Source organism: Polyodon spathula, chromosome 3 (assembly GCF_017654505.1).
Source record: "Polyodon spathula isolate WHYD16114869_AA chromosome 3, ASM1765450v1, whole genome shotgun sequence".
NCBI classification, from domain to species: Eukaryota; Metazoa; Chordata; class Actinopteri; order Acipenseriformes; family Polyodontidae; genus Polyodon; species Polyodon spathula.
In genome coordinates, this window is record NC_054536.1 from 18733682 (window position 1) to 18756691 (window position 23010).

General features: G+C 38.7%; 1 protein-coding gene across 1 annotated transcript in view; it reads right to left on the minus strand.

Moving 5' to 3' along the window:
- Positions 1–301: 301 nt before the first annotated feature.
- LOC121307950 (zinc finger CCCH domain-containing protein 3-like) overlaps positions 302–23010 on the minus strand; it is a 135741-nt gene continuing 113032 nt past the window's right edge. The window contains exons 10-12 of the mRNA XM_041240243.1: positions 16432–16595; positions 16072–16256; positions 302–609 (exon numbers count right to left, since the gene is read on the minus strand). Of these exons, the coding sequence (XP_041096177.1) occupies positions 578–609; positions 16072–16256; positions 16432–16595 (381 nt within the window). The 3' untranslated portion in view covers positions 302–577. The remainder of the gene's footprint in view (positions 610–16071; positions 16257–16431; positions 16596–23010) is intronic.

A 23010-nucleotide genomic window follows, 5' to 3' on the forward strand; every position in this document is an offset into this window, starting at 1 on the left:
GCTTGGAGATCTATTATACAGCTTTTGCAGAAAAACCACCAGCGCGAATATGAGTGAGATGAGATGAGTGAAACACCCTGTGACAGTCAGAAACCTTTTACACTAGAAGCAACTACAATACAATAATACAATACTACAATAATATTATTTAGTGGAATCTGATTTGGCAAACAGTTACACCTTAAACTGTGCAAAGTGGAAGTGTATTGCCACCGTTTGGTTCGCAATTGTAAAAATGAGGGAAGCAGCTTTTCTTGTGAAATTTACATTTTTTTTGTGACTACTCACACTCACACACCAGTTATTGTCACAATAAACTTTTATTTACTCATGTGTATTCCGCACTCACCTGGTATTCAAATACAGCTTTAAAATTCCTATATTCTAGTCTAACAGCTTATTGCCTTATCCCTTATGAATAAAATAACTTATAAAATAAGCTACATTGTATTTTTTTTTTTTTATGTGGAAACACCCTGAGATGCAGTCTACTGAATCCAGCCCCCCGTCTTGATTTTTTCCTGAGATGATGTGCAGCTCTTTTATGGCTTGGACGCTGGAAACGGTCTGCTGAGTTTCAGAACCTGGGCTTGATCTGGAGTCTCTTCTCTGAAAGACAACAGAAAACAGCATGTCATTTATTTATTTACTTTTTGCTTTTTACCCCTATTTCTAAGAATGTCCAATTATGTCTGCAGAAACTCCCCACAACAGCTCAGGAGAACTGAAGGTCAGTGGGCATCCTCCGATGCCACCACCATGCCAATAGTCTCTTTAAACTCAGGAGCTCCACAGCAGAGTAGGGGCTGCTGTAGCATGGTAAGATGGCTCAGGGTTAGATGTACAAAGACATGCCAGTCGCAGCGCAAACATACTGCAATTTGCATTTTCGTTGTGACAATTCACAAAGTATACAATTTGTTGTATGGACTAAGACCAACTATGTTAACACTAGATCCGCCGGCATCAGTCATTTTGACGGGTACATTTTAAACAGCTTTGATATGAAAATTAAAGACAAACTTCCACATACAACTCAAAAGATGTATTCATGAACATAATATCTAACATTTGCAGAAACACCATATTTAAATGAAAAAATAAACATAAAAGGCTATTATTTTCAAAATTAGCACATAACACATGACTTAAAATGAAAAATATAATAACATAATTATCTGAAAAGAAAATATTGTGTAAACAGCTGTAAACTGGAATGTGTACATAGAAAATTTTAACAACTAACACATTATTTATAAAAAAAATAACAAAGAATATAACTCATTTTCCATTGTGTAAAGTGAATGCACATACAGGGAAACAAAGTAGTTTACTTCAAAAGTAGTTCCCATATTAGCACAATCCATACGATGCAACGCTTATTAACCTGTGTGCACTTACCACATACTGCTCTTTCACACTGGGCACAGATATCAGAATTTTTATTTTTATTGCATTTAGTTACCTGCCATTGTTTTGAGTTGCGTGTGTCACTTGATGTGCACTGTATCCAGGTTGAGCTGCTTTCCCCTGCCGCTTTGCAGTTTTAAAATGTTTCTGCCAAAGCTCTGTGGCTAGCATCAAGATGAAATCTCTCCTAATGATATTTTCCCCGGCGCATTCCTTGTACAAAACGAAGGAATTGACGGCTGCCATGTCCAGTACATTATAAAATACAGCAACTCGACACCGGTGATTGCTTTCACTGAGTACTAAGTTTTGCGCAGATGGTGGAAAATCTCTTCTCCCTTTGTTTACTGTTCCAATCAGGCTGTTTTTTTCTTCTTCAAATGTTTTGCTAATTACAGTGAAATAAAAAAAATTGTCATTGGTAACATTCATCCTTTTTCCTAAGTGCGGTTACATCAGCCCAAGTACCACATTGTCATCCAGTCTCTGACCAGCTGGGTGAGTTTCACCTTGCACAGGTAGGGTCCGCTGCCAGGCAAAACTTGATCCCAAATTTGACAAGTTTGTTTGACATGTATTGTGTCCAGCGACACATGCTTTTGTTGGAAACAGTAGCTTGTTCATATAATATTTTATGTTTAGCTTGAAGCAGACAATGCTGTTTTCAATTAAGTCATTCCAAATTCCTGATGCCAAGGCAAATATATCTGCCGTTGCTCTCAAGATCTTGAAACATTCTTATAATAGTAATATCTTAAGACAGCAGACTATATATGCTCATGTAGACAGCCAGACGGCTGTTCTCCAAGGAATTGATAGGATTACAATAGATTTGGATAACACATATCTAGACTTCAAGAGCAATATTCTATTCAAATACATACTGCTGTAAACTCAGAGGTAGAGATAACAAACTGGCTCATATACATATAAAACATAGCTTATTGTAGGTTATATTAACATTAAAAGCATGTACTGTACTCAGCCGTCAAAATGACGGCTTTTGGTGGTTCTAGGTAGAAGTGCTTATAACTTATTTTTGCGATTCTGACTTTCAAACGCCTCAGGGTACTTAATACACGTATTTAGGAAAAGTCAAGAACAGACAACCATGGACCTTTCACACACGCAGAGTAATTAACATTTTTAAAGTGAAAACCGTCAAAATGACCACCGTTGCAGTTCTAGTGTTAATGAGAGAGAGAGAATATTTGTTTCGTCCCCAGAGATCTCTAGCATTGCAAGAGTAGTGGGACATTGTTTCGAATAAATAATGAAAGGCAGTTTAATCTCATCAGATTCTATAGTGGGGCCCCAACCTTCACCCCCAAATACAAAATGCGTTTCTATCAAAAAGCTTTTCATAATCATACAGTAGCCCTTCACTAAACTGAACATGTTTGTAAAAAAAAAATACAATCCAATCACACACACATACATTTCTAGTGCTCAGTGTATTTTAAATATATAAATCATTGGACTGAACTAACACTAATGTGTTTTGGGGAGGCTACACATTACATTATGAACAAAAATATTAATCTGTACAGTACAGCTATACAGTATACAGTACAGTAGTAAAATCAAATGAATACCTAGTACACTTTCTTTTTACATCAGCCTGTAGGCTGCTGGTAACACAAAATAAATCATGCTGCTGCATTGTACACATTAGTGTACAATGTATATAAAAGATTATTTTAAACTTAAACCAAATGATTTTAGCTTTTTTTTTTTCAATTCTCATTAATATAAATTTCAAGGGACCACATTTTGCATTATACTACTAATTTGTATTATCATGAGTAGCCTGTAAGCCAAATAAATTTTTACTGTCAGTTTTTATTTAAGTTAGTCAGTGGTGCAGTGCTAAATTGTGCACAATTACAAACCATCTGCGCATTAACAGAATAGGTGTGTTTCCTATTCCTATTCCTATTGTGTGCAGTCTATTGCTCCAAAATGTTGGGGAAACCAGAAATATCATACAAATTTGTTTTCAAGGCTTGTGAGTGCACCCTGCTTTTAGGGAAATATAGATATTTGGGTGTTCGCCTCAAAAATGCATTGAGCACAACTCACCACGCACGATAACAAGCTGACTGGGAAATATCAGCAACAGCTACCACAGTCCCCTGAAAGGATCCAGAGGCAGGGCGGACAACAGTTTGATCACTGCAGGGATAACATGGCTTCTCTGGGGGACAGGCTCCAGGTCATCTTTTAAATCACACAGCAGCTCAAGAATTATGTGGCTGTCGAGCCCGTACCTGTGCTTAATTTGGTCTTCATTTAAGAAGATAATGCGGGTACGAAATACTCTTTCTCTCTCATCCTACAAATCACTCGTTCTTGCTGCAATAACAGTGGCCATGGTTAGGGGATAGTGTTTTTCATACTGCCTTCGTTTGTGGCAGGTTTGCTAATTGCTACTGTTTAAAACATGCTTTCCAAAGTTCTTAACAAACTGATGCAATTGTAAGTGTTGAAATTGCCCGCAGCTTTAGTGTATCTCATTATAATATTTAAAAATATTGCAGGAATCTCCAATGAACATCGTTGACTTTGCACAGCAGGGACAAAAACCTGCTCTCTTCTAACTGACTCACCCTGCACCCCTTCCGACCATGTCTTTACCAGCTAGGCCACTCAGTTTTGTTTTATAAATACTCGGTCCATAACTTAATAAATAATCAATTTTAAAAAAGGTTAACATATGAAACTAAGGGGTATATTTTCAAAGTGTTTACTCCAATCTTTAATAAACTCCTATTTTTTTAAGGAGGAAAACAACTGCTGTTAACGTGTAATTAAAAGACTAAAGACTAAACCACAAACTGGCATTAACCAAAAAAAAACTACTCTACTTGACAAAGGGGTCAGTTTGATCAACCTTCACGCAGCCAAATAAGCCATAGGCTGGACTTCGTTTTTAGAGAATTTCACTGCACTAGGGTATCATGCTGGATGGCATCCAAGGATTATCCTCCCAAAAATGGTCTAAATAACTCCTGCTGTTGCTTATCCTGCAGGGTTTTAGGCTGATCAAATCAACACCTGAGTTTCTCAGTAGGTTTGTATCTCTCGTATAAACAAGCAGGCTGGATTTGCAGCTTTGGGAGGAGCTTGTTATGTAGATTTCCCTGAGAGTGGTTCATTGAGATGTCACATCTCATCTGAAGTGCTTCCTGACACAGCAGAGCATTGGGCACTCATGCACAGGTGCAGTACAGTAAAAGCTTTCACATGCTGCTGCGCACAGGCAGGCCAGTAACCAGTGTCAAGCATGAGCACATGTTTGAGTTCTGCTTTGCTGGCTCTGTACCATGCTTCAAAAGAGCTTCAACATCACAGCTATTCAAATTTACAAAAAAAGAACATCTAAATGAATATAGATACATTTATTTAACTGAGAGAAATAGAATAAATATTTTCCTGTTTGTGTTTTTAATTGAGAGTTACATGGTCAGTTCAGCCTATGTAGTCCCACGTTTGCGGCTTCTTTTCTGTCACTAACCAACCAGCTGCTTCCCCTAGTGACTGACATGCTTTCAGCCAGTGACATGACCCAGAAGACACTACTGAGGTGAAATGACCCAGGAAGGACACGTGTAATAGATGTCTTGAGAATAAGTCATGTAACTGAGAACATTCTTGAACCTTAACATATCATGTTTTAAAACTTAAAACAAATGTTTGCTATTACGTGTTTCTTTCAAAATTCCACATCTGACACCCATGTAGTTAATGGAAGGACACAAACAGATGAGATTCATGGAATTATTTTGGTAGCTTGTGCCCCTTTAAGACGCTGGTTTCTAGAATGCTGGAGAACAAGCTCTTTCCAGACAGAAAGAACTAGGCAGTCAAAAAAGAGTGTGTGCAGCATCACCACTTCACTGCAGAAGCTGTCTCTATTAACACATGAGTACTGATCACTTCCATTTTACTGTTGCCTACATAGGTGTCTTACAAAATCAAAAATAAATGTCCCTTGCCCTGCAGAAGTGTTAAATAACCGATGAAACACCTTGTTCTTTGAACTAATGTTACAGGCCCTGGCATTGATTCATCACTTTTTAGCTAATTTATGTAAAGCGAGGAGAGTTCATTTAGCACCTTTCCACCCTTATTATAACACCCATACATCAGACAAATGCAAAGCAGTCGCTGCTTCCAGTGCAATTACTCACATTTACCCTCTCAAACTGAGAGGAAGTGAGTTATTCAATCAAGCCCATCGTCAACAGAGCTGTCACTGGCCCTGAAGAGATGGCGGATCAGGTCCCTCTTTACCACAGACAACAACCACTTTCACTCTTACAGCACCTTTCATGACCAAAGTGCTTTACACATTCTTGTTTTTATTCATTTAATTTAAAAGACAAATAACCGCTAAAAGCACATCGACCTGCATGCGCCTCCTGGTCCTAGGTCCACAGTGAAAAACCAGCTTCTAGGAGACTGGGAAGACTGGAAGACTACCAGCCAGTCAGAAATGTATGAAGAGGCTTGTTCCTTGATAGCTTTGTAAATTAACCCCTCTGTTGACAGTGTCCACGTATCCCCACAATGCATCATTTCAAATACGTACTGGACTGGAGAGGTTCAATGCTTGAGTCGACCAACCCAAGAAAATCCAAGTATTTGACAATACCCTATCTTTTGTATTTCTATATCACAATATATGTACTGCTACAAATTGGTATTAAAGAATGTGTGTGTGTGTGTATGTGTGTACAGTATGTGTGTACAGTATGTGTGCATACTGGTATGTAATTACTTGTAAGAATTTTTTGGTTACTCGTCAATTTATTTATTTACCATAATAATTAATCTTGAAGGAGCTGTTTTTGCAATTCCTTCCCAGTTCTTATATAAATGTGTTTCAGATAGACTAGTGCAGAGACATTTTAACAACTAAATATCAATGTGGTCTGAGACAGCATTGCCACTGCCTACATGGTTCCCAGTTTAGAATGATTTAGAAAGGCCAGTTTATACAATCCCCTGCCCCCCACCCCCCTGATAAGGATTAAATCAGTGGGTTTTACTCACCATTCATTCATCAAAAGAGGTTATTTATTTGGTATGAGAACTTCCAAGAACTGATGTAAATTAGTGATAATTTGTGACGTACTCCACCAGTCAATGCAGTGTGCTTTTATAATTGTGGTGCTAATTTGATTAATTTGCTGTACTGTTTATTTGATCAGGCTGTTCCCAGATAAGTGTTTACAGGCAGCGTAAGTAGAACAAAATGCTGTGCAGATTCCATTGTGCTTGCAGGTGTTACACTGCAGTTCTGCTAACCCTGCTGTGGCTACACTTAAGATCAGTTCATTTCTGAAATGGACCAGATTCTGCCCAGAAATGGGGTAAAAAAAAAAAAAATTAAAAAAAAACTGACCTAGGGTATTACTGGGATCTTTAAATACCCAACTTTAAAAAGTTTTGGGATCAATCAGCTACTATGTAATAAATAGTGCTGGACAAATATCCGAACAATCGAATGAATATTTTTTTTTACATGTATTCGGATACAAAAATCTGATGTTCGTATTTGCTACACATTGACAAAAATACCCTGCACTTATTTACCGTCTCACCGGAATTTGCGTGACAGTTTAAAAAAATGGCAAATGAAAAAGAGCGCTGTGTGATATGTGAGATATATATATATATATATATATATATATATATATATATATAAAAAAACACAGAATCAACACAGCAGCTCTTGAGCCTCTATTTAAAAGTTTTAGACAGCAAAAAGTAAACAAACTTAAACAAACAAACAAAAAAAAAATCTCTATAATAATAATAATCTTTATTTTTATATGGCGCCTTTAATAGTGGAACACCATCACAAAGGGCTTTACAAGATACGAGACTAGGCTGTGTAACCATGCATCAGCTGCAGAGTCACTTACAACAAAGTCTCACCCCAAAGACAGAGCACAAGATGGTTAAGTGACTTTTGCTCAGGGTCACACAATGAATCACAGGCTGAGCTGGGATTTGAACTGGGGACCTCCTGGTTACAAGCCTGTTTCTTTAACCACTGGACCACACAGCCTCCTAACAAAATGCTTTACAAGATACGAGACTAGGGAGTGTGAACTATGCATCAGCTGCAGAGTCACTTATAAGAACGTCTCACCTGAAAGACAGAGCACAAGGAGGTTAAGTGACTTGTTCAGGGTCAGTGGCTGAGCTGGTATTTGAACCGGGGAAAAGCGTGTTTCTTTAACCACTGGACCACACAGCCTCCTCCAATGGAAGACCATCTGGGTCAAAAGCGCGTTGTGCTGCTTTACAGCGAGTCAGAATCTCACGGGACAGAGAAAAGGCAGGCAAGTCATTTTGAAATGTCTTGCTTAAACAATAACAATTAATTTAATAATTTATATATATATATATATATATATATATATATATATATATATATATATATATATATATATATATATATATATATATATTTGCAACTTTGTTATGAGGAATGAAATAAATGAGAACCAAAAGGGTGCATTTTTTTTCCCCATTCATTTTACAGCGCCATTTCCACGTTTGTTTTATTTGAAGCATTAAAGTTAAATTTCAGTTTGTTTGCTTGTTCAGCTACAAAAAGGCACAAGTAAACCTCATGTTATTACTTTATGAAACCGTGTGGATGGTCGCTGTTTACTGTGAAGAAACTGCAATGGCAAGGAATAAAAAAAAGAAATAAAATGCAGTGTCAACTTTATGTACTATTTATTTTGGGAATAAACAAACACCGTTTAACTTGAACTGCTATTTCTGGCATCCTTTTGCTTTGTAGTTAATTCACTGGGGTAAAGTAAGTCCTACACAACTCAACTTTACTCCTGGGATATTTGTCTATTTTAACGTGTTTCATATTGTAAGGTCTTGCTGTAAAATAAAGGCACACGCACAGGGGCCACGCCCCCCTGCCCCTGCTGATATGCTGTCTCTGCCTGCATTCAGAGCTATATAATGGCTTTTATTACTTTTTGAAAAACTAACGAATATTCAAACAAATATTTAAATTATAAGAGAACAGCCAAATGTGAAAATCCTGTGTTCGTCCCAGTACTAGTTATAAGTAATGACACTTTACTCCATCTTTATTAAAAATTACCTGCTTTAAATATAGCAGTTCTAGGCGCATAAGCATTTTGCACTAGGTGACTGGGAGATTTTTTTTTTTTTTGCCACTCTTCATGGCGGATCAGTTCAAACTACTGGTATTCACTTTAAATGTAATTTAATAAAGGTTTACAGCGGTGCCATTGTTATACTTTATAACGGCTACCGTGCCACCATGGTTCTGATTGAATCCAGGCCTCAGCAGATTTAGAATTGAAGCTTGGGCTAATGGTCACCACTGTGTGTATATGTGTGTGGTGTGTACACTGTGTGTGTGTGTGTGTGTGTGTGTGCACGAGGAACGGTTAGTACTGTGGGGGGGGGCCCACATGGCTTGGAGATCATCACTCCAGTCGTGGCACGCTGTCATTAAAGTAAATTGAAAACAGAACGTGTGTGTGTGTGTGTGTGGAAAGGGTGCGCAATGATTCAGGCGGCACGCTCAATGAACAGCCATCTCCAGGGATATGAACACAAGGACTTTCTTATTAATCCAGCAGTTCATCTCCACACACAGTCTATTGAGGTTAGGGCAATGCACTCATTTCTCTGGCTCAATGAATACTGACGTTTCATGGTTTCAGTCAATGATAGTGACCCCATGCTAATCAATTACTATTTTTACTAAGCATTAAACATTTGTTAATGCTAAAAGATGGATAAATGTTAGGTTATTATCATAACCCTGGTTCCGTGAAATACAAATGTAACCATTAACTAATTAATCCCTCCAGGATTTTCTCGATATCAGAAATTATCATGGTATTTGCTCTCTCCCTCAGAATTTTTTTGCAAAAAAATGAACTCTCAAACATTTGCTCCCTACTGTCACTGTATATGTCACTAGAGCGCACACACGCTATCTGTATAGTGAGAAGTGTGGCGGCATTTCAGTGCAAGCTTTAGTTCAGCCATGGAGAGATTCCTAAGGCCAGGAAAAAAATCAAAATTAGCACCGAATATAGCAGCAAAAGATACAGCACACATGCAACATGCAAGCCCAGTATTTCCCTTAACTCACCATCACAGCTTCTGTTAAAACGACAGAAGACCGTGACAAACAGTCAAACAGTAAAGACAAACAGTGGTTACTGAAGAATGGAATAAGGTAAAATTATTATTATTATTATTATTATTATTATTATTATTATTATTATTATTATTATTATACAAAAGGATTTCATAGTTTAGTTGCAAATTCAAAGCAAAGCGTTGTTCTGTTACTCCTATGTGAAAGGTCAGAGAAAAACAGTGAGGACCTTGCTTGTACTCCCTATGTTGCATGTCCTGAAAGATGTCATTCTAATTATATATGGAAATACACACGTTTGTTGTACATGGTGTAGTAACATGAATTCTCAAAAAGGAAGAGGGTGGTGAACTATATTAGATATTATACGACTACTTGGGATGACAACATTTTTGTGAAATCGTTACTTTCCCATTTGTTTTGTGGTATGTGGTGGTAATACCTTCACATTGTGGCCTTGGTCAAAGAAACAAAAAAGCTAGTTTATCAGCCTGTTACTGTTTCCAAGCGCTTGTCACAGCTTCCAAACTACTTCTATGTGCTTGATGTGGATGCATTTTAAAACTACAACATTTGGGTGAAAAACAAATGGTTTCTAAAAATACTATGTTAGATTTGTAGAAAAATGATCCAAGCCTTGTACACATTTGTAAAACAGTGCATTTGTAAAATGTATCAATGCTAATTTGAATCCCACTGCACCACTACAATCTTATTCTGTTAGGCAATTGTTATTATTACTGATGTGATTAATAGTCATATGTTTTGGCCATAACTGTATTTAGCTTATTTTTTGAGACTTGTCATGTTTTATGTATATTTTTAAAAAGGGCATCCAATAGTCAGTGATGTAACAAGTAACATGTTTGTTCTGGGTTTTTTTTTTCAGATTTTAGTGATGTGACTTAATTTTTTTTTTTTTAAATAAATAAATAACTTAAAACTGTGACTTGTTCTTATTTATTTACAATTATTAACACTGTTTTTATAATAATAAAAAAAAGTGACTGCTGCAGAATTTTGCAGAAAACACTCTTTTCTCGTTGCAGATTTCTGAAAATGTTACTGTGAATTTCCGTGGGGACTAATAGGTATTTACCTCCTAAAGACCCGAATCCTGAATATTGTAAGTTATCTAAAAGGACTGTGCTGACAGATGTCATCGTCATTTTTCTTCAAGTCTGCTGCAATCATGGACACTGCGACCTTGAAGGTTAATGGTTACATTTCTACTTCAGGGACCCAGGGTTATGATAATAAACTAACGTTCCCTTTCAAATATGAAATGTAACCATTACCGAATGGGTCAGTATACCCAAGCTGTTGCAAGGGCAAGACTGCTGAACAGCCAGAATGCTACAAGGCTAAGCCAAGGCTGCCCCGTGCATTACCATTCAGAACCCCAGCAACACGTAGCTAGGGCTAAAAAATTAAGGGAGAACTCATCTCTATGCCTGTGTTTTATGTGTCGACTCTTAACACTCTAGTTCCAAAGTCAGGGTTTTGAGGATCGATGAAATTTAGTCTGTAGAACCTAGTGAACGTATGGGGAGTAGTCCACACAACTGCATTGCAAATGTCCTTGACAGATGCAACCTGGAATAAAGCCCACAAAGTTGCCATGCTTCTCTGGAGGGGTCAAGATGGCCAGCTCATAGTCAGTCTTGACTGTGCCTGCTAACCATTTGGACAGCCTCTGCTTAGGCAGAGCTTGACCACGGGACTTTGACCCCATAGCCTCCAACTTTCTGTCCTGTCAACATAATATGCCAGGGCCTGCACAGAACAGAGCGTATAGAGCTGTCTCTCCCTGTCAAAATGGAAAGGAGGTGGATGAAAAGTCTCCAATTCCATGGCTGGCTGACACAAAATACAGAGATTGTCTTCGGCAAAAAGGCAGGACTGGTACAGAGTGTAACCTTGGTCCTGGCCTCATCAAAAATTAAGCAGGCTTTTGCAATAGAGAAGGACAGTGGGTTGATTTCTGGGAAGCAGAGATCTATCTCTGCTTTCCCAAACCTCTCCCAAATTAGGCTCACCACCTCGGGGTGAAGCATCCATTTCGAGGTGTTAGGAACTTCAGTTGAGAGGTGGCCTGCCACCCAGTTTGTAACCCTGGGCAAATGTACTGCCTGTAGTGACAGGATGTTTTTAACTGGCTTTATCCACTTACTTTTAGGGTCCTCATTCCAAAAACTGGGATCCTGACATGCTGATTGTGCCGTCTGCCTGCCACACTCTAAAATAGTGAACACTTTAGCATATGCCCCTTAACTTGTACAGACATTTCAGATTGCATTTAGATATAATCTAATAAACTCTGGATTTTATACAAATGTTTGTATCCTTTCATTTACTGTTCGCTTCTTATGTGATTGTGAGGACCCTCTGTATGTGCAAGCACTGGTTTCATTTTTTCTGGTTCTGCCTGCCGCTCTGTGGGGAACATGACACAGCTGTTTGGCATCAGACACCAAGGAGTGGGATGGGGCTCCAAATACCACTGCACATCTGTCTTGGGGGAGCGTGCGGAGGACGGCAGGGCACAGTTAATCCTTAGTGATACTGACTGTCAGCAGAGTAGCCCAGCTGGGGGAAAGGAGGGTGGGGTAGGGGGTGGGGGCACAGCTCTTGTTTTTATGTTGAATACTTGTTCTTGGATATTTGTTTTTGTGATCTAAAATAAGTTACTATATTGCATGCAGGGTGTCTATAATGTAAGAGATGTTGTTTCGCACAGTTTGAGCAGTCAACTGAACTAGATGATATGATGACGATAAGAGACACCCTACATGTGACATATTAACTTCTAATACATTTAAAGACTTCTTGTGAAATCTTTGTCTAAATGTGTTCTACATTTTACTGCACCTAAAGAGTTCGTAATGTACAGGATTTTAAATCGCTTGGTTTAAAATAAATAGAGCGCTGAAGCTGCACATGAACCTGGTTTCTCGTCTGTGACTCATTGCTTTATTTCTTTAAATCTAGCAGTGCCAAGAATGCATGGCTTTTATATTTGCTGAATGGAGGACAGAATGCAACAAAAACAAAAAATATGGCAGTAGTTTTACTATTAATGGGTTCCCCAACAGGTTACCACAGTATACGTTAATAATATTTGAGTGACTACTGCACCCATAGGACAGTTTTTTTTTTTTTAATTCAAATATTTTGCATATATTTAAAGAGCACACAGTTATCTGTGCAGGGATACCAATATACTGATTTAGCAAAAGGCCTGTGTGGGGAAAAAAGCTGAGCGATAAAAGCACCAGGTAATTTTGCCAGCTTCATATGCTTTTTCCGTGGAGATACAATGTATTCCCAGTTTATCATGGTTTGCAATGCTTTCACTGTGCTTTACTACACTCCTAAGCTTTTGCTACAGGAAACTTTAAAAGGGATGCCTCTTACTTAATTTAATTCACTTGTTGATTGCTAAGTAGTCAAGTTGGTTATTGAGATATAATTTACCTCCACCAAAATACTGTTTTCATTTAAGCTGTGCAATGTAACAATGTGCTCCTTTGAATTGTTTCCAAGTGGCTCGCAGCCAATTAACGGTTAAGATTTAGTATGCAAAACTGGAAGGGGACCTATCTTCTGATAAAGGCACAATTACTCTGTAAAAGCAGTTTATTTTCTTCATGAAAGGAGAAGCTTTTACATTACACATTTCTGACAGTCACACATGAATGAAGCCACGACTGAGTGCATTTAATTTGCACATCGCTATTTATTTCACCCCACTACACCAGTCATGTATTTCTGTGTAAATGTATCTGCTAACCTTTCAGAAAATGCATAGCTACAGTACCTCTCACACAAACACATTTAAAGCTACATTTAAATGAGGCCAAGTTGTAATACATTTTGTGCTTTAAGTCAGCAGCAGCCCAGCACTCTAAAGTTCTGTTTTTAATAGGAAAACTGCATACAAGAAAGGTAGAATGGAAAGAGATTGAAACAATGGTTTATTCTGATGCACGCATGTCATTCACATTGTTTTCCAATTCTTGTCTTGTTTCTGTTACTCAACACATCACTGAAACTTATCTCATAAAAATACTGAGCTCTCAAGCCTAGCTGATGAAGAGCATTTCAACTACCCATGGCTCTTTATTGTGAGACTAAAGGTTAGATTAAGAGACTGTGTTGGCTATTAGCCTCACCTTCAACACCTGTGTGAGTTTCCCTGTTGACAATTGCATTATCATTTGCTTGTTGAGTTAATTGCAGCTATTGACAAGATGCAGTCTGGTGTTTTTAAAATAAAAATTATAAAAAATGAATACAATTTTGAACGCCTGTCTCAATGATGTGATGAAAAACAAAAAAAAAAGACAGAACTGGAAACCAGATACCACGAATGAGACGTGGTTAAGAGAATAATCAATACAAAAAAAAACTTTCCATTCACCTTAAAGCTATGTTTGTACTGCTTTCAAATCAGTGTCAACTAACCAGGCAGCTACAGCTCGCCTGACTGGTCCATGTAGTTGACAAAAACAAAGAACACAGGTGAATGCAAGAAAAAGCCATCAATTACATCCTCCATGGTCTCCTACGTCAACACAATCCCCTATCTCCACTCCAGTGGAACGCAAGCCTGTTTGTCTATTAAGCATGCTCAACAGTGCTGTTAAAAAGCAGCACCAAGCATCTTCCATTAACGTTACGACTGTGAAATATGACAATAAAATGATGGCCGTATGGAGGCAAATTTGCTTTCCTGACGAGTTGCTGGGGTTTAATCGCCGCTCGAGCAAGCAGAGAGCTGTAAAATGTTTACAGAAAGGGTCGTTTGAGGCTATAAAATCCTCCTTTCTCTCCTAAACAAGGCGGAGAGGAGCCATTTACAAACCCCTAAACGTTCATCCGCTGAGCAGGGAACATCTGTTCCCTCTCTCTCTCTCTCTCTCTCTCTGAGAGACAGAGAGAGAGACAGACAGACAGAAGTAAGGGATAGCCAACATGCTTCTCTCTCTCTCCAGCAAATTAATTGAAATAGGTGCCTTCTAATTAAATTAGCGCTCACACGAAATGGTCCTAAGATGGGAAAGCAGTTTTCTGCAATTACCGCGGTGGGCTGCAGTTTAAACTCCCTGGCACTGGCTATTTAGCAATAAAGTGAGATGTGAAACTGCATGCCAAGGTGTTTTCAGTAAAGGGGAAAATCAAGGCAACATACAATTCCTGAAGACTGGGAATGTAATGTGGTCTGGTGGTTAGAGCTGAGGGACTGGGAGGCAGTGGTATGATCTGTAGGTAAGCTCTATCTTTCTGCTATTGTTACATTGTCACCAGCAGAAGTCCATGATTGATTATTAACTGTTCCTCCTCCTATTTCTGAATTTCCAGGCGGACTCAGAGAGAGGGTTTGCTGGTTACCTCTGTTCTGTTGATTTTAACATTATCTGTTTATTCTTATCTTTTACAGGTCAACGCATCTTCACTGATCCCACCCAACCCTCTCGCTGACACTGAAATATCAGACGACTGACACCACTATCCAATTTTAGACCTAGCGATCACAGCTGATTCATTATGCCACTGATGACATGCATATGACATGAAACAGGGACCAGTGGCAACTGAGAAAATCATTTTCACTGAAGAGATCAAACTGAAGGGATAACATTACATTGTGAAAGGTTTGTCAGCTAAACTTACATGTGAAGCCAGTTTTAGCTTAGCTTTCTCTGGCTGGCATTAGCTCTAACAATTAGAGGGCTTACCACTATATGTATGTTTAACTAAATGGGAGCTAGTTTTCGGTTTCCATAATTCAGTTTTTCCATAATTCATAATTCCGAATTTCTTCAGCATTTTTTGCATTCACCTGTTTCCTCCCATTGGGACATGACAACTCCTTAATGAGCTGAATATGGGTAGCAAGAATTGATCCTGTTCTCAGCAGGGCTAGAAAACTCCACCAGCCATGAATTCTGTCCTTATAGTACATAGAGCCCCCTCATTTAAACGGAACAGTTGTGTGCTGCTTCTGTCTACTACCACAGGCACTAAGTCATGCACTAATGTTTTGAAAAAATCCTCTTTACAAACATACACAAAAAGCCTGCAAATGGCGTATCGTCGTGTGCAGGCCATTGCTTTTCTTGGCCTCCCCTTAATCAATTTCAAAAGAATAAATTTGCTTTGGTGATTAATTAAAATTTAAATCCATTTTGCTCATATACATTTTTTTAACATAACATAGTACCAAATATCACTTATTAAAATGAAAACACATATTTGCTATAACATGTTCTTTCAAAACTACACATTTGAGATATATGTAGCCATGTACCGAAGCAGGTTCAATTAATGGAGTTATTTTGTTAGCTACTGTACAACCAACACCTATGTGTAGTTGAATTAAAGCAGGACATACTGTTCCCAAGAGATTAGATATGTGGAATAACTTCTTGTAACAAACGACCAAGCACTGTTTCATCACAGCCCTCCTGTACCTGTGTTATCAGCACTCTCCCCGGTAGGTTCCCCAGCATTGCCCTCCCCCTCTGTAGGGGAGGAGCACAAAGAGATGTACGAGGGCAGCTTCTCCAGTCTTGGGCAGGGGCCAGCTACCTCTGGCTCTGGCTCTACAGCACAGTCCTTTCCAGCCTCAGATCCAGGAGCAACCACAGCAACACAACTGGAGAAAAAGAAAACATAGAATAAGGGTCTCAATCGAGTAATGTAAGAATAGGCAGAATAGTGTGGATCATCGATCAGCAGCAGGATGTCCTCTGCATACAGAAGCAACTTGTGCTCCTTGCCACCAATGACGGTGGGGGGAGTCCAGTGCAGGGAAGAGCGTAGCCACTCACCCCCCCTGCTCCTGCTTGGTCTTGGCTCTCTTGGGCACCCCTCTTGTCTCCGGTGCCTCAGCCGGCCTCTTGCGCTGACGATGCTGCAGTTTGCACTTGGATCCCAGAAGACAGGAGCCCGTCTTGGCAAAGTCTGGACAGAGCAGCGTGTGCTTCTTCTTACACTGAAATACAAGAGTGAGGGAATAAAGTGATGGGCAAGGACTCAACACTCAAACATTAAATCACTTAAATGTTTGAGGGCATTGATTGACTTTTTACAATTTTGTGCAATTAAATTCCTCCAGACAGTTTACTCCAGTTTGCAATTTATGCCATCTTACTAATATTTTGAATTTTAAGCTATAGGCAATGCTATTAATTTAAAATGTGTTTATATTATGATTGTAGTTTAACAGGGAGCAGCTAGAGTTGCCATCTACTTACACATATTTTATAACAGGGCAGGGATGGAAATAAGACTCCTATTCCATAGCCTGTTACCTATACATTCGTAGCTAAACCTGGAGAGCGTGAAACTTCTACGCAATGGGAGTCCTATTTCCATCCCCGCAGGGTACAATGAACAGATTTTAATTTTAATTTTATTCTCAAAGCTAATAGAGCAAAATTGAATTACACACTGTACAGTACACACACAATGATCCACGAGTGACTGGCAATGATTCTGTCCTCTTGTACATATAGAGACCTTAACTGAAAAGGTCAAGCACTGGACAATACATAACCGACAGTACCAATAACACACATAACGTCATAAGTAGAGATGTTTACTAAAATGTTAATGGGAGCAGTATCAGTTAAACCCCATCACAAACTGCCCGTCGCTCCAGGTAACAGAACAGGTCAGTGCTGTGGGTTATTAGCAGTTAAAACACAAAATTGTGAGAGTACCTTCACAGTTAAAACCCACTTTAATTAGGAGAAGTGAAACCGCCTTTTAGATATAATGAAAGCTGTTACTGAGATGTCAAGTCACATATGACATCTTAAGAGAAGGGGGCTATTAGCGCCCACTGCAAATGTCCAGTCTAAAACACAGCCAATTAGAGAACCAGTTTTACTACATGTCAGATCTGTTACCATCCAATATGTCAGATCTATTATGATTGCGTTATTGTTAATTATGTCTATTTTATCAGCAGGCAGTCTGGCCTTTAGAGGCAATGGTGTATAGCAGCACAAGTGACGACGATGTAATGCACAAAGTGGAATGTGTCAGTGTACCTCAATTAAAGAGAATTCTCAGCAGCAGTATATTATAAGGTAATAATGTACAGCTGACCCTGTCTCATGGCTTTCTCATGAGCAATTTGGAAAGGGGCGGTAGGAATTGCAAAACGAACTGAGATGACACTTATACCTTAAGTATACATATCAGCTTATTACAAATCTTGCTTTAATTAAAAGAGAAGAATACAGTACATAGTTAATTCCATCCATGTCTTTAGAATTGTTATCAGCTGGTAGTCGACTGCGCATGAGACGACACTTACAGCAAAATAAGATGTAGTGGAATCTTCTGAAATCTGCCGGTTTGATTGACAGATTGGTTTTGTGATGTATCATAGACAAAAAAATAGAACTCATTCATGTCCCTTGTCATTTTTTGTGAATAAAGTATTTACATCTTAATTTTAACTTGGTTTAAAATTGCTTAATCCGCTCAGCATGTCTTTAGAACCGTACTTGAGAACCAAACTTGAAACCACCTCCGCAGGCAGTCTTGAGTGTGGTTCTAATTAAACCGCCTACATCCATGGACTGCTACGGATTTAAGCCCCTTTGACACTGGCACTCCTACCCGGGTCCTGACCCAAATTCTGGCAACCCAGGTCACAATCCTGCATAGTGTGAAACCACGTACCTGTGTCGACCCTAGCTCGACAAAATGCATGATGGGCGCTTGTAATTGGAGGACATAACAAACAGCCGAAACAAAGAGCAGAATTCAGATAACATTCAATGCCGCCAATGTATTTTCGGCACTTAAAACTCCACTGCCATTAGTGCCAGAAAGACGGATCGGTGCTTTCACTGTTTTTTTTTTTTTCCCTTCTGACATTTTCTCTGGATCATCAGAAGAGAGATTGTTACTCTTTTTGAAGCTTCAACCAAACACATTTGCTTCAGTTTGCTCATTACTACCACAAAAATAAACAACACAATTCTAGAAGCCATAAATGTCTGTTTCGTGTCAACCGATGGCACGGGATTACATGCGAGTTCACCGAAATTTTGCAAACCAATGGTTCGTAGTGTGCGTTACGCGTATACGGCTGCAGGCGTCAGAGGGTAACGACATGTTTTTTGTTTTTAGGTAAAGTGATAACTGAGAGCAATTATGGAAGTGGAAGAAATAAAGTTAATTACACGTTTTATGTTTTTACAAACTTTGCTTATCAAAATTATAGTGGAATACTGGCAATTATGTAACTTTGTAAAACAGATATTACATTTCTACAGTCCGTTTGAACAAGCAAATAAATATCAGTAAATACACACTATTTTCATGGTTAGAAACCCACACCAGCCCTACTGCACCCAGTCCTGGGTTTCAGAACTCCCCTTAATGAAGTCTAGTATTGAAATGATCAGGAGCCAGTAGTCTGAGCAGGGTTACAACCTCACACCAGCTCTGCTGCTCCCACTCCTGGGTTTCAGAACTATCCATGTTTAGGTATATTATTGAAATGATCAGGAGCCAGGGGTTTGAGCAATCAGACCCCTTGTAAATAATTAATTCCTGCCCTATAGCTGCATGAACAACTCCTATTAGTACAGCTGCAGACTCACACGTGAAACGTAATCACGGAAACAGTATATTTAGAAGGGGCCTGATACCTGGCACCTGGTCATTTTAATAATGTACCTAAACATTGGGAACTGGGTGCAGGGCTAGTGTTTCCAATCCTGTATACACGACCTAATTCAGAACATGAAGGAAAGGACTGAGTGAGAAGCCAGAGATCGGTGTTACTTTAGAGGAGCAGGGTGAGGAAGGACTGTGTGCTTGTTTCAAATTGACAGCCTCATTCTTGTGGAGATTCAATCCCTCCCACCTGCCAGGGCAGCTAATTATACACACAGGAGGGTGGGGAGCGGGGAAGGATGTCAGCCAACAAACAGGTTGAACCATAAAAAGCAAAAAGGATCCTGTTACCGGGAGCCACGTGTTGAAGTCACCTGACAAAAACATCACAAACACTGTAGGAAAAGAAAATAAGTACTTGAGACCCCTTTCCCCCAAAAGAAAGCAGACTGCTGCCACTGCTACTCTTAGTAAACTTGCACAGAAATTCTGAAGTTTTCCTGTGTTTACAGTTTGCATTTATAATAGTTTGCAAAAAAAACATTTGAATGAGCTCTATTATCCTTTTCTGAGCTTTTCCATGCTTATACTGTGCTTTATTAAACTTTGTTATGCTTTTACTATGGGAAGGACAGCTTGATCAAAGGATTAAATAAATAACTAATGATACCTAATTCCAGCCGAACTAAATTGCACTTAATTTTCCTTCTGCTTGTGTGTCACTGTCTTCTATGTGTGTCTGTGCGCTTGTGTGTGTAAATGTGCGAGTGTACAAGCTTCCAAGTATCAGTGTGTCGTCTTCATTTGCACAAGCACCTATTTTTATCTGGGTCATGTTGGAGGGGTGACGGGTCAGGGTAATGTTAAGTTATGAACTGAACGACTGCTTCTCTTCGGTACACCTGCAACTACCTTGAGAAAACTACAGATGTACAGTATTAAAAAGATTGAAGCCAACTAAACACTTTCATAAATCTTAGCTGTCAGGCACTTCCATTGACTATTTAGGTCTCGAATGGGCCGTTGTGAAAGAGTAGGAGGAGGCGTTTGAAAATATAAGCAGCCCCCAACAAATTATTCTGTCATACACTTGCATTGTTAAAGCATGCGTAGCAAGAACTCCCAGACAGGGCCGGCGCAAGGATTTTTGTCGCCCTATTCAAACCAAATTTTGCTGCCCTATTTTGAAATATATATATATATATATATATATATATATATATATATATATATATATATATATATATATATATGTTCAATATATATATATAAATATTTTAAAACGTATAAACAAATGGTTGTACACCAGATTGTTGTTTTGTTTGATTTTGTAATTTTTTTATATCGTCACAAAACTATACACAACTACATACAGTCATCACTCAAACTGGTTACAAACGGTAGTAACATCTACTGTCAGCTCTACAATGTTAGTTTTACCACCATGCATGAGATTAAGAGTTATAAATAACAACTGATACAGGTTACTTCAAACACATCGTACTTTCATCGTACCTTATTTGTACAGTACTGTATTGCGTTCCTTAACTACTATAAAACTGGTATCTAATGTGCAGGTTAGTGATCATAAAATCGTGCACAGCAAATCCTTTGGCACTTTTTTCTATAGGCAGATCCTTGACTTAGGAATTAACTTTGAAGAATTAAAGAATCTTTACCAATGTGTTATGAAAATGCTTAAATGGCAACAAGCACTCTAATTTCAGTGCCTGGGCACCGAGGAAGCAATCTCTTTCCTTGTTGTGTCAAGGCAATAATAAGCTGTGCGGAAACCAAAATATTTTATCTGCACCTTCAAGTAGTGTTGCTAATTTAGCAAATGTCTTGCCAAATCTAGTGACTTTAAGGCCTGACTTGGCGAGATTTGTTGTGAAAAGCAACTAGCTACAAATCTAGCGATTTCCAGGAGTGTCATCGTAGAATTTCAGGAGATATAAAAATCAGTAAAACTTTTCAATTATCCTAGATTAGCAAAGTCCTTTGAAAATAACCATTGTCAAGGTAATTAAATGAAATCCAATAATGCCCCGCCCCATTTGAATATGCAAGGAACGTCAAAAGAATCCTTTCCTTAACAACAGGCTCAGCAACCACGAGCCTGTTCCCAGGGGAGACCAGATTTCTCACCGGCATGATCACTCTGCCCCCCCGGCGTTCCCGTACTTCCACATTTAGGACTACATCACTGCTCATGATATGGTTCCGTAACATCAGCAATCAGTTTTGCAGAACAAGAAACAGTGATCTAAGATCTTAAACATTTTACGACCAAAGAAATGTGAAATACCTATCGTTTTTGCCGCCCCCTTCAATTTGCCGCTCTAGGAGGCTGTCTGTTCTGCCTACATAGTTAAGCCGACCCTGCCCAGGAGCAACCCATATAAGAATTCCTACTGCAAAAACACACAGCAAAAAACACTACACTTTCCATTCCAGATAAATATACTGAGCATCAAAAGAAACTGATCACTATTATAACATATTTATTTTCTGAAAAAAAAGGTATACAAACAATGGACATTGCCGAAAAGTTTTTGGTTTCTTTTTAAATCACTTGATCATTCATCCTTGAAAATGACACACTTGAGTGACTATGACTGAAGCATATGCACTTAATCACCTAATTAGTGAGACAGTTGATTGGACACTGGATATGGAGTGATTTCAGCTGTTGAATTGCAAGCTTGACTAAAAGCAATAAAGAAAATCACAGAAAAATAAAACAACATGCAGTGCCTTCATGCAATCGGCATGTTGGAGGCTGGGCTAGGAGAGTGTACCGTGGCTCGCCGTCTTGGGTGCTCATCGCCAGCAATTCCAAACCTGGCGAGACGGTATAACCAGACACACTCTGTCAATGACAGGTCATGAACTCAGAGTCCAAAACACCTGCCCAAGATCGACAAATCATTTTGTAGCTTCTTCGTGAGGTCAATTTTTAATCAGCACAATAAAAAGTCACTGCACCTGCTCTAAAACAGAGTTTGTCATTTTTCGATCCTCTAGTGAATTTTATCCAAATATAAGTGACATGTTTCTTTTGATAATATACATTTTAGATAATGAGAGAAAACATGCATATTTTCCATACAAAATGATAAAATCCAATAAATTGTGTCAGGAATATTGGTCAGGAAATGGTAAAAGAGGTAACCCTGAAATCATTCTGAAAGCAGTATATCTTCCTTGACCTAAGCTGTGAACCACACAGTTTTCTGGTGCCATAAAAAACCCAAGAGAAGTACTGTCAAGTCTGTGATCACAGGAGTAAAAGAAAAGCTTATTGTAATAACTGTATCATGGGTTAAAAATGCTTGAAATAAAACAGGTACCTGTGGGATTTTCCAAACCCATAATCCCCACTAAGGAGCACTGCCCAGACAATCCCCAACTGTGCCATTAAGATTCTCAAACAGAGAGCCATACTGTCAATGTGTTCTTTTCCTTTTAAAATGACTGTTTGTTATCTTTCCTTAGCGTACATCATTCCACTAGAGACAGCATTCTATATTATAAACTTTTTCCAGCCTTAAATAAAAAGTTAGCCATGGAATACAAGTATAGCAGTAACATTACAGTGCAATGGTGATGATGGGGTTATGTGAAGTATATTATATAACTACATAGTGCATCATTTTAAATGAATAAAAAAATGGAAGCATTTAGAACTAGTGCGGTTTAGATGAAACTGTCACACAACAGATTACATGCAGATTAACCCAAATACCCAAAGGAGGTCGTGAACC